General features: G+C 40.9%; 2 protein-coding genes across 3 annotated transcripts in view; one reads left to right on the top strand and one right to left on the bottom strand.

Moving 5' to 3' along the window:
- CLNK (cytokine dependent hematopoietic cell linker) overlaps positions 1–12,491 on the top strand; it is an 88,119-nt gene that overhangs the window by 35,045 nt on the left and 40,583 nt on the right. Inside the window, exons 4-8 of the mRNA XM_054030479.1 lie at positions 621–661; positions 2,186–2,348; positions 8,820–8,917; positions 9,403–9,448; positions 11,385–11,438. Of these exons, the coding sequence (XP_053886454.1) occupies positions 621–661; positions 2,186–2,348; positions 8,820–8,917; positions 9,403–9,448; positions 11,385–11,438 (402 nt within the window). The remainder of the gene's footprint in view (positions 1–620; positions 662–2,185; positions 2,349–8,819; positions 8,918–9,402; positions 9,449–11,384; positions 11,439–12,491) is intronic.
- Positions 1–12,491, bottom strand: part of LOC128838359 (uncharacterized) — a 164,160-nt gene that overhangs the window by 128,308 nt on the left and 23,361 nt on the right. The window lies entirely within an intron of this gene.

The following is a 12,491-nucleotide window of genomic DNA, read 5'->3' as shown; positions in this document are numbered from 1 at the left end:
TTTCTGATTTGAAATTATGTTTACTTTAGAATTTAAGCCAGAGTATAAAGAGGTTAAAAAAGAAAAAAAAAGTTGAAATCAAAATGAAACACTTCAAAATTATAAAAATGAAACATTTTGATTGCCCAGAACCAAACAAATTGGGTTTTTTTTTCAGTTCACAAATAGTTGAGATTTTAACTTTTTGTCCTGATTTGAGACAGGAAGAAATTTTGAGCTCCCAAAAATATCCATGGGACAGGAACACTGTTTTCTTCTAAGCTCTAACTGTGAGGTGCTCAGATGCTGTGGCGATGGGGACCATAAAACTATTTACAATATTTTTATTTATTTATTATTTAGGCACCTAGCTTTAGGCACCCATTTGAGAAAAACTTGGCTTTGATAGCCTCTGTGCAGATGAAATAAGGGTGGGTCTGAGGTTCCATAAGACTCTTTCCTTACTAATGTATCTACTTAGGGGCAGCCAGCATTTTTCACTATGTGAGCTATGTGAATATTTTCAGTATATTATACAGTTAACTAAGTTCTGTTCCCTTTAATAAAATGCTAAATAATGTATCACTCTTCTATATAGAATATATAATACTTGCTGTAATCTTTCTGACCACTTTATTTAGAAGGCAAGAGCAGAAATATTCCTGGAAAAACATCTAATTTTGTAAGTATTTTTTGCCATTCCTTTCGAAAATTTTGCTTTACTTTCACTTGGACTTGAAATTTAAGATTGTTGCCTGCTGTAGTGCTGTTGTGGGAAGACCATCCTTTCTGTCTGAGCACATGGAATATAGAGTGGGATTTTGAAAAGTGCTTAGTGTTGGCATAACTCTGCTCCTAGTGGAATCAATGAGAGCTTTAAATTGACTTCAGTGGGAGCAGGATTAGGCCAATGCTGGTTTTTGAAAATACCAGGAATAGGGTTCATTTTCTGCATATAGCTATGTTCTGTTTGAACTACAGTATCATTGTATTTAGAATAATCATTCAGTATCAAATCTACAAAAGTATAAGATGCATCTGTTCTCTAGTGTGTAATTTTATATTAAAATAAACATGGAAAATGGCTATTTCCAGATAGGCTTGGAACTTCTGAAGCTGACAGGAGCAGACTACTCAGCAACCAATTGCTTATCTATGGCCTGATTCTGTGTCACTTGTGTACCTCAAAAATCACTCTAAAGTCAATAGAAGTTGGTGTAAACAAGAATGGCAAGACCATGTGCTATAAATTGGACAAATAGTACCCAAGTAGTGCCAACAGAAGAGCTGGACAAATAAAAACATTGCGGTGAACTTTCATTCAAATTTGAAAGCTGATTGCAATTCTACCATTCAGTAGAATTCACGACCCAGCCTTGTTTGCTTGGATACAGAAGATTTGCTAGTGCAAGCATTCAGGACTCAAATACTTAAATAGTTATTAACCAAAAGTGACTTTTGAATATTATATTTTTATTTTAAAATTTGCAATTTGTGATGAGCTGGTTAATTACATAAATCACTGATGTTCAGATTCACAGAGTCCAAGGCCAGAAATGTTCTGCCATTAAGCAATACCCTTGGCGATAATATTAGTTCTATTCCCTAGCTTGATGATTTATGTAACTGAACAGCATAGCACAAATGACACATTGAAAATATTACAGTGAAATGTAAAATTTTTAAAATGTGCTTTGCTGGTTAAGTTATACTCTGTGTGACATTTTCAAAAGTCTCTAAGTGATTTAGGGACCAGATTACCATTTCCAAGGTGACTTAGGCACTTAGGGGAGATTTTCAAAGGCACAAATGATTCTCAGCAAAAGTTGATGGAAATTAGACTCCTAACTGCTATTTGAAAATCTCCCTCTTAGGAGCCTGAGTCCCACTAACTTTCAAATTAAAGTCACTTTCATGTTTGTATGCAGCCTTAGTTACATTCTAAACTGCAAACAGAAACTTTGCTGTACCAGTGTACCATGTGCAACCTTTCATCTTCATCCCTTCAACAGCTGAACAAAACTCCCAGTTCACAGTCTGTAAGCATGAAATGGCCTGAGTCAGCCCAACTCCATCAAAGTCAGTTGGTCACTGAAGTCAGTACAGCCATCTGAGTCAATGGAGTTGCATTCACTTTGGACAAGCCTGAAGTGAGCCCTGCAGCTACGGGTTCATTGTGTTACCTGAATTTCTTTCTTTTACCTAGGATAAACATTTTGCAAAAGTGGGTGAGGATGAATCAGAACATTCACACGATGTACCTGATGAAGAACGGTATCCCTATCATACTGTAAAAACTTCCAGCTTGGAGGCAATGCATGCTCTGAAAATTTTGCCTGCCAAACCTATAAAAGAATCTGAGTATGCAGGTAAGTTACTTCTGTGCTAAAACAGAACGGAGTCCTTGGACTAAGTGGGGAAAGCAAGGACCAGATTGTGCTCAGTCTGGTTATTTTTAAAAATGTTTAGACCAAGTGCTCCACTGGGTGAAAGACATAGAAAGAAAAATATGTGATTGCCAGGATAATCAATTTGGATATGACTGAAACATTATTTTAAGGGCACCTACCGCATCCTTCAGGAATGGGCATTTTGTTTTTAAATAAATTTCCCAAGGATTGTCTGTAGGAAAATTCAGTATTTTAATCAAGTCAGTGATTTGTTTTACAGAAGACCCTATTCAAGTCTCATTTTATTTTAGCGCTTACATATAATACATTATTTGACACAAGCCACTGTTAAATTTTGGGGTACAGAAAGGTGGTCCCTATAGGTTATACTAGTTAGCCCTAATAACTACTTTCTAGAGATTTTAAACCCCGGCAAAAAACAGAGAGCCATAGGCAGAAATATCTGAATAAATATGTACATACAATGCACCCAACAAATTGCAAATAAATTAATTAATTAAATTTAATTTTCAATTTTTTTTAAATAAATTCCACAGCAGCAACTGGGAGAGGTTTGTATAAATTAAGGGCCTGAAAAGCTTTTCCATTGTTTTCAATAGGATTTAGATTGGGCCCTAATCAAATTACTGAGCTCATTTTTCCTTAGATTCCTCAGCGTGTATGAACACAGTATGGGTTCAAGTCAGGGAGAGGCTATGCTGAGTTCTAAAAACTTATTTCCAGGCTTTATTTGGAAACTGAAGTAGCAGCACTCAAACGCTTGATTAAATCTATTTTTTTCCCCCCTGCTTGCCAATGGGAACATTTCTGTTAGGAACCCTATGGTAAGCATCCTCTGGTGCTTATCTAAGAACACCCTAGAGTACAGTTACTGCCTGGGGAAAACAATGCAAATTCTGACTGATGGATCCAAAGAAAAGCATATTAAACAAATAGACAGCTATTTTTAGTTTATTTATGACCTGTAGCTGTCACATACCAGAAAAGAATCTGAAAATGCATTTCAGAAAGACAAACTTTTGTGTTCATGTCCCATTCTGCAATCTTTTATAGGAAATAAAAATATGCACTTAAAGTTAATGACCCAGAAAATGTACTGACTCAGAAAAGCATGCTTATGTACATGGATGTGTATCAACATGTAGGCACATTTTAGACAAGCATAAATGTGTGTATTAGAAACAAATGTAGATATTGGGAAGAATTCCTGTTATACCTTCTGAATGAATAACTGTCTGGCGGGGAGAGTGTTTCTAACCATCTTTTATTATTATTATTGTTCTATTGCAGAGGTTTTTAAGAAAATAGGCCAACCTTGCCCTCTCCTGAGGTAGAATCTGGAGGGCAGTGGCGGCTCCAGGCACCAGCATTCCAAGTGCGGGCCTGGGGCGGCAAGCTGCGGGGGGCACCCTGCCGATCCCTGCGAGGGCGGCAGTCAGGCAGCCTTTGGCGGCATGCCTGCAGGAGGTCTGCCGGTCCCGTGGATTCGGCGGCAATTCGGCAGTGGGTATGCCGAATCCATGAGACCGGGAACCTCCCGCAGGCATGCCGCCAAAGGCAGCCTGCCTGCCGTGCTTGGGTTGGCAAAAAAGCTAGAGCCGCCCCTGCTGGAGGGGTAACAGAGTGGGACTTGACAAAGACATCCTGGTAGAATTCCTCCCAAATGGCAGAGATGGAGCTTGCCCTCTTTTCCTGAAAGAGTTGGCCTATAAACTCCATAGATCTCTCAGGATTTGCAGGGGGCCTGGGCTATCTTGGAGGCTTTTTTCAACCAATACCAGCTCTGTGCTAAAGAGGCACCACGATCACTCCCTGGCAGTGGAGTTGGGCTTGCAGGGACTCTGCTGGCCACTGTTATGTAGCCCAGGGAACCTCCACTTTCAGGAGGACTTCCCCAATGTGGAGGTTGCGTAACAGGAACGATATAGTCTGGTGATTTATCACCTTTCCCAGATAATTTTTGGGGAGCCACAGGGGAATTATGTGCATCCCCCACAACCCTGATCACACCCAACTTGGATTGTCCATTCCCTGCTTAGTACTGCCCCTCTCACCCTGCATAGATCCCCAGTGGAGATTCCTCTGTAGAGTCCTAGAAAGTGGGGTGTAGAGCTGCAGAGGTAGCTGACACCCTTCTTCAATATAGGATGGGTCAGATCCATGCCTGGAGGGGCCACCTCCGTGTGCCGAAATCACATGAGTATGATTGGGACTAATTGCATGAGTAAGATGAGCAGGGAAAACTGACGGGTTTGCACATCCTTTGTTGTTTCTGAGCCAGCCACTAACGTCTCCATTGTTAGATCCTCTCATGTCCTTTGCTGATGTTTCAAATGACTGTTCCGCTGAATTCAGTGAAATGCCTTAGACATAGCTTAGACATTTGGCAGCTTTAAAGGTACTGCCAAATATACTTGGGGCACTCAGCCACCATGAAGTGGTTAACAAATATTATTCCACAGCTGTGCATGGTACACTACCAATGATGTTTTGGAATGATAAGGTAGTAGTGCTATATAAATGAATATGTGACTTGACTAAGATTGACCTGAACATATCCCACTTATCAAAGCACACTAAGATTAAATTACTTATGTAATGTTCATAGCATCATAGAAGATTAGAGTTGGAAGAGATCTCAAGAGATCATCTACTCCAACCCCCGCTCAAAGCAGGACCAACCCCAACTAAATCATCCCAGCCAGGGCTTTGTCAAGAGGCTTAAAAACCTCTAAGTCTGGAGATTCCACCACCTCCCTAGGTAACCCATTCCAGTGCTTCACAACCCTCCCAGTGAAATAGTTTTTCCTAATATCCAACCTAGACCTCCCCCACTGCAACTTGAGACCATTACTCCTTGTTCTGTCATCTGCCACCACTGAGAACAGCCTAGCTTCATCCTCTTTGGAACTCCCCTTCAGGTAGTTGAAGGCTGCAATCAAATCCCCCCTAATGTTGATTTTTAAAAAGGGCTCCAGAGGCAATCCTGGCAAGCCAGTGAATCTAACTTTGGTACCAGCAAAATTGGTAGAAACTATAATAAAGAATAGAATTGTCACACACATAGATATATGTGATTTGTTAGGTAAGAACCAACCTGGCTTTTGTAAAGGGGAATCATGCTTCACCATTCTATTAACAATAACACAAAATGTGGAAATGACAGAAGTGCTAATTGACTTTTTTGTTTCAATTTTCACCAAAAATTTTAGTAGCAATTGGACATCTAACTTAATGAATGCCAGTGAAAATGAGGTAGGATTAGAGGCTAAAATAGGGAAAGAATAAGTTAAAAATTACATAAACAATTTACATGTTTTCAAGTCAGCAGTGCCTGATGAAATACATCCAAGAATACTCAAAGAGCTGAGTAAGGAGATATCTAAACCATTAGCGATTATCTTCTAAAAGTCATGGAAGACAGATAAGATTCCAGAAAACTGGGAAGGAGCAAATATACTGCCAATCTATAAAAAATGGGAATAAGAACAACCCAGGGAATTACAGACCAGTCAGCTTAACTTCTGTACCCGGAAAGATAATGGAGCAAATAATTAAGCAATCAATTTGCAAACATCTAGACGATAATAAGGTGATAAGTAACAGTCAGCATGGATTTTTCAAGAACAAAATATGTTAAACCAACCTGATAGCTTTCTTTGACAGGGTAACAAGTCTTGTGAATAGGGGGAAGATGTAGATGTGGTATATCTTGACTTTAATAAATCTTTTGATAAGCTCTTGCATGACCTTCTCATAAACAAACTAAGGAAATACAACCTAGCTGGAGCTACTGTAAGGTGGGTGCATAACTGGTTGGAAAATCATTCCTAGAGAGTAGTTATCACTGATTCACAGTCATTCTGGAAGGACATAGTGAGTGGGGTCCCACAGGGATCAGTTCTGGGTCCTATTCTATTCAACGTCTTCATCAGTGCTATAGATAATGGCATAGAGAGTACACTTATAAAGTTTGCGGATGATACCAAGTTGGGAGGGGCTGCAAGTGTTTTGGAGGATAGGATTAAAATTCAAAATGATCTGGATAAACTGGAGAAATGGTCAGACATAAATGGGATGAAATTCAATAAGGACAAATGCAAAGTACTCCACTTAGGAAGGAACAATCAGTTGCACACATACAAAATGGGAAACGACTGCCTAGGAAGAAGTACTGTGAAAAGGGATCTGGGGGTCATAATGGATAACAAGTTAAATATGAGTTAACAGTCTAACACTATTACCAAAAAAGTTAATATCATTCTGGGGTGTATTAGCAGGAGTGTTGTAAGCAAGACACAAGAAGTAATTCTTCCGCTCTACTCCACGTTGATTACGCCTCAACTGGAGTACTGTGTCCAGTCCACATTTCAGGAAAATGTAGACAAATTGGAGAAAGTCCAGAGAAGAGCAACAAAAATGATTAAAGGTCTAGAAAACATAACCTATGAAGGAAGACTGAAAAAATTGCGTTTGTTTAGTCTGGAGAAGAAAAGACCAAGAGGGGACATGATAAAAGTTTTCACGTACATAAAAGTGTTACAAGGAGGAGGAAGAAAAATTGTTCTCCTTAACCTCGGAGGATAGGACAAGAAGCAGTGAGATTAAATTGCAGCAAGAGCAGTTTAGGTTGGACATTAGAATAAACCTCCTAACTGTCAGGGTGGTTAAGCACTGGAATAAAATGCCTAGGGGGGTTGTGATATCTCCATCACTGAAGATTTTTAAGAGCGAGTTAGACAAACATCTGTCAGGGATGGTCTAGATAATACTTAATCCTGCCTTGAGTGCAGGGTCTGGACTAGAAGACCTCTTAAGGTCCCTTCCAGTCCTATGATTCTATAATTCTATTATTAGGATTATTTGAGGGAGTCAACTAGTGAATGGATAAGGGTGATCCAGTCAATAGCGGCCTAGAGTAGACGTGATAAATTGACCCCCACTGGATTGATCGCTGCCCGCCAATCCGGCAGGTAAAGTAGACATACCTTTAGTCACATGCTTCCACTGTCCACTTTCCTTACCCAGCAGTCTCCCCTCAGAGTTCTTTGGTCCTGCTTCCATCTGCAAGTCTGAGCTTTTCCCTTCAGCCTCCTCATGTCTTTGCTGCATCATGTGCTCGAACCCCCTTCTATACTCAACCAGAGTTTCCACCTGTATCTCCAATCCTTGGATCTTTTCTTCTTTTAGCTCTATCAGGTGGCACTTCATGCAGCTGAAACTCTTTTCAGGACCCCATCCAGGATCAGGTACATACCGCAGCTTCCATATCCAGTCATCTTCATTCTGTCTTCCACTGCTTGGGTCACTACCACTGCTGCCTCTGTATCTGTCATAGCCTTTCCACCTAAGTCCTGTTAGTCCAGGAAACACAAACCAAACCAAAACACCACCACCCACAGCAAAACAAACCCCCAACGAGCACCACAACACTGTCAGAACACCACACACTCCCTTCACTAGCCTGTCTGTTCCTCTGCCTGGTTCTCCTAGTCTTCCCCCAGAACTCCCCTTACAAACTCCCACTTAAACTCCCCTGTTTACAGCTTTGTTTGCTGACACCTAATCAAAGAAGCTCCGCCCACCAATCAGGGCTCAGCTTCTCTCCCAGCACACTGCTCCTACCAGCCTCTACAAATGCCTTTTCCTCCAACAGAACTCCCACTCGAACTCCCCTGTTTACAGCTCTGTTTGCTGGCTACTGTGCCACTGTAGCTGTCTGTGATATGGAAAAGGGATAAAAAAATAATACAATGTCATAATGCCACACCTTGAACACTATGTCCATTTCTGGTAACCCCATCTCAAAAAGTATATAGCAATACTGGAAAACGTTAAGAGAAGGGCAACAAAGATGATCAAGGGTATGGAATGGCTTCCATGCAAGGAAAGACTAAAAGGGTTAGGGCTTTTCAGCTCAGAAAAGAGATGCCTCAGAGGGAATATGATAGAGGTCTGTAAAATCATGAATAGTGTGGAAAAGATGAATAGAGAAATGTTATTACCCTTTCACACAATACAAAAACCAGAGGTCACCTGATGCAATTAATAGGCAGTTGATTTAATACAAATGAGAAAGTACTTTTTCACACAATGCACAACTAACATATGGAACTCATTGCCATGGGATGTTGTGATGGCCAAAAGTTCATAAAGGAACTTGATAAATTCATGGAGAATAGGTCTAGCAATGGCTATTAGCCAAGGTGGTCAGGGCCACATCCCCAACCTCAGGGCAACCTTAAACCTCTGACTACCAGAAGCCAGTTGTGGAAGACAGGTGGATCACTCTATAAATGTCCTGTTTTGTACACTCTCCCTGAAGCTCTGGTATGGGCCACTGTCAGACACAGGATGCTGGACAAGTCGGACCATGGTTTGTTCCAGGATGGTAGCTCTTATATACTCTATTTTTTCCCTTTGTCACAGATCAACGGTATTTAGGAGATTCAGCTCCCATTTCTAGAAACACTAAATCCTCTATCATCACCCAGCCAAAGTCCTCTGACTCCCCTCGAGATTTAGGTGTAAGTAAAGATCATACACAAATATAATTCCTTCTTTTCCTGTATCACTTAATGCTGTGCAAAGCCATGGGAGTTGCATGGCTAAATCCTTGGACACCTTTTTGAATCAGTACAATTCAGTGTTAAGACCCATATTTTAGTCTGGGCTTTTCATTCACTTTGCCACATGTAATATTGCTCTCATTTTTCTGTAACTTGTTGTGCTGAATGGAGATGTGTCAGCCATATTAATGTCATGTCAAGAAGAGATTTCTAGGAGATAATAACAATTATGGAATAGATTAAAGCCTAGATTAGTGTCTTTTAATTGTTAACTATTTTATGGTATGAAGATGCCAAGTGTGTGTAATGGTGGAGGAAATATATGTGGAGAAATCCACTAACTGGCAAATCATCTTGCTGTGTCAGGAACAGCAGAATTTTATCAGCTATACTTCCATGATTACTGACCAATATCACAGCTAAACATTTTATATTATTTATAGCAATGCAGATATGTTTCAGAGGAGAGCAGAGTCCCAGATGTTAAAGGTACAATAAAAAAAAACTTGTTTTGCAACTAAATTATGAAATGCCATTTTCTTATTTGCTGTATATATGGGGAAGAACTATATAAGTCAGGGAAAAAAGAATAAAAGGCCTATATGTTTCAAAATATCAGTCACTTTAAAAATTCATCATATTACAATTGAGAATCCAGCTTCATATCAGTAACAACACGGAAGTAATCACTTTCAAGAGGGGACATGTTGTGGCATTTAGCTCTCCATTCCTCAGGGACAGGCCTCCCCTGTGTAAAAATCAGATCTCTCTCTCTCTCTCTCTCTCCCCCCACCCCAGTTATAAAGAAGAAATAGGAGAGGGGAAATATAATATATAGAGAGAAGTGGCAAGTCTGCTACATTCAGCTTTTGAGCAATTAGAGAGTGCACTGGAGTCATTCCCGATTTCAGATGGAGCAAATAGGAACAGAATCGGGTTCTTTGCCTAGCCAACTGCATCCATTCCACTACATACTCTGACAATTTTCTTTTAATTGTAATGTCACCAGGAGTGGCTGCTATTAAAAACTCAGCCTTTTTCAGTATTTACCACACACTGGTGTCTGAGGATATTGGAGTGTTCCCCCAGTTTAGAATGTAATAGCTGTGCTAATGGTGTGGCAACCCTTGGCAAATGTTGATTTCTTCAATGGCTTCCAGTTTAACACTAATTCTATCTGCATTTTATTTCAAAATCCCATAATTTAGAGATACTTGTAAATGCATCCTCCAATTATTTTATTTCCTATAGGGTAATTGTATATTATAATTAAGGTTACATTTTAGTCATGGGTATTTTTAGTAAAAGTCATGAACAGGTCACAGGCAGACATGACTATATATCCCTGACTAAAATTTGGGCCGGGGGTGCTCGGGGGGCAATCCAGGGGTGCTGGGGGGGGCAGATGGTGGTGTGCGGCCTGGGACCCCCGTTGGCGCTGGGGGGAGGTGGCGGCAGCATGCGGCTTGGGATCCCCGCTGGTGCGGTGAGGGGGGGGGCGGGTGGCAGCATGCAGCTCAGACCCCTGCTGGCGCTGTGGGGGGTGGGTGGAGGGGCTTGCAGGCTCCCTACCCAGCTCCGTGCAGCTCCCCAGAAGTGGCCAGCATGCCCCTGTAGCTCCTAGCAGGAGGGAAGTCCGGGAGGCTCCACGCGCTGCCTCGGCCATGAGCTGTGGGGATGATGCCTGCAAGCAGGGGAGCAGCATGCAGAGCCCCTTGGCCCCTCTGCCTAGGAGGTGCAGGGACATGCCAGCTGCTACCAGGAAGCCCCCGCCCCAAGGTAAGCGCTGCCCAGCACCCCAATCCCCTGCCCCAGCCGTGACCCCCTCCCACACCCAAACTGCTGTTGTTGCTGCTGGCCCAGGGGCTGCCGGAGTGTTTGGGCAGTCCCTGAGTCAGCTGTACCAGCCGCTGCAAAAGTCACTGAGGTCACGGAAAGTCACAGAATCCCAGACTTCTGTGACCTCCATGACAGACACGCAGCCTTAATTAGGATCAGACACTTGTGTCACTTTGCCTAAATTTAAGGAAATGGCCAGCTTTTAATCCTTTAATTTACAGTATTACTCTGTCACTATATTAAAGTTATATTTAATTTGTTTAAAATAAAAAATATTTCCAAATAAATTTATTGTGGCTTTATTGAGACTAAGTCAGCTCTTGAAGGATTAAATCATCTTTTTCAAGCTAAATCTTTTTTTATTTCTTTAAAAAAATACAAATCTATTAACAGTGTTAGTGCTGATAATTACACAAAGACCATCTACAATTTGCCATTCCACGAATAAAAATAAAGTCTAGCTTGATCATTTTCTATATTTCATGCATAGGCCAAGTTTTAGACAGTAGTATGTATGAGCAGCTGTGGAGACACAATGCAAAGAATTCATCAATGCTGAAACAAAATGTATTTTTCCCCCTTTTAGGTCCTGCTGTAAAACGAAGCATGAAGCCAAACATACTTTTTACTGAAATCACAAGTAAGCCAGCAGTATACTAAATAAAGTTTGCAAAAGAGAAAAGAAAAAAAGTTTAACTACCCTTTAAGAGCAAACACTGATGTAGCTCAAGCGAAAACCAAATGAATGCAATGACACAGAACTTGTCTGTGGGCCTGATCCGAAACTAATTGAAGTTGATTGAAGTCAGTGGGAGTCTCTCTGTCAGCTTTGGAACAGCCCTCACTTTCCTCCAATTGCCACAATGATTTAGGACCTAATTCCTCAAAGTACTTAAATATGTGTCTACCTTTAAATATGTGCAGGTTGTTGTAGCTGTGTTGGTCCTAGAATATGAGAAACAAAGTAGATGAGGTAGTATCTTTTATTGGGCTAACTTCTGTTGGTGAAAGGTACAAACTTTTAAGCCATGCCACACAGTCAAATGAGAAATGTGCAGTGGGACTGTCACAGACTGATTTCATACTTTAAAGAGCCCTCATCTTTCAACCCTGATTTGGGGATCAAAGGAAGATTTAAAAATTCTCTGGCTTAATTAGACGTATTTTGCCCTAGGGAGGGCATGCTTGATAGCTCTATGGCAAGACTTTGGTTGTACATTGGGCCATGCAATCTAATGACAAACATGCAATGGCAATATCATAGAGTGATTTTATACATTAAAGTGCCTTCATCCTTCATCTCTGACTTGGGTATCAAAAGAAATCTACAAACTCTACAGGAAATGTTGAAAGCAAACTGAAATAGGTGAGGTTTGATTTAGTGGTTTATATCTTTGCAAGTTTTGTAGTGGTGTGAAACCTCCTTATTTTGTAGCCAAAAATTTCGTCCTCTTCTCATTTATTATTACTGCAGAACTGTGGCAGCATGATCTTCACTGTACCCTCTTGTGGCAGTGCAGCTGAGGCTCTACCTCTGATTCCCCAAATTCACATTCTTCCCTTATTTTAAGGGTCAGTCAAAATGCCTGCATTCTCGACCATTTGAGATAAGCTCACTGTCTTGGAGTACCCCTTATGGTGAGACCTGAAGTTGCAGCCACTCTGCCTCTCTCACATCCTTGGAGTTTCTGTG

Source organism: Malaclemys terrapin, chromosome 5, assembly GCF_027887155.1.
Source record: "Malaclemys terrapin pileata isolate rMalTer1 chromosome 5, rMalTer1.hap1, whole genome shotgun sequence".
In the NCBI taxonomy this organism is placed as follows: Eukaryota; Metazoa; Chordata; order Testudines; family Emydidae; genus Malaclemys; species Malaclemys terrapin.
This window is presented reverse-complemented; position numbering and strand designations above follow the sequence as displayed.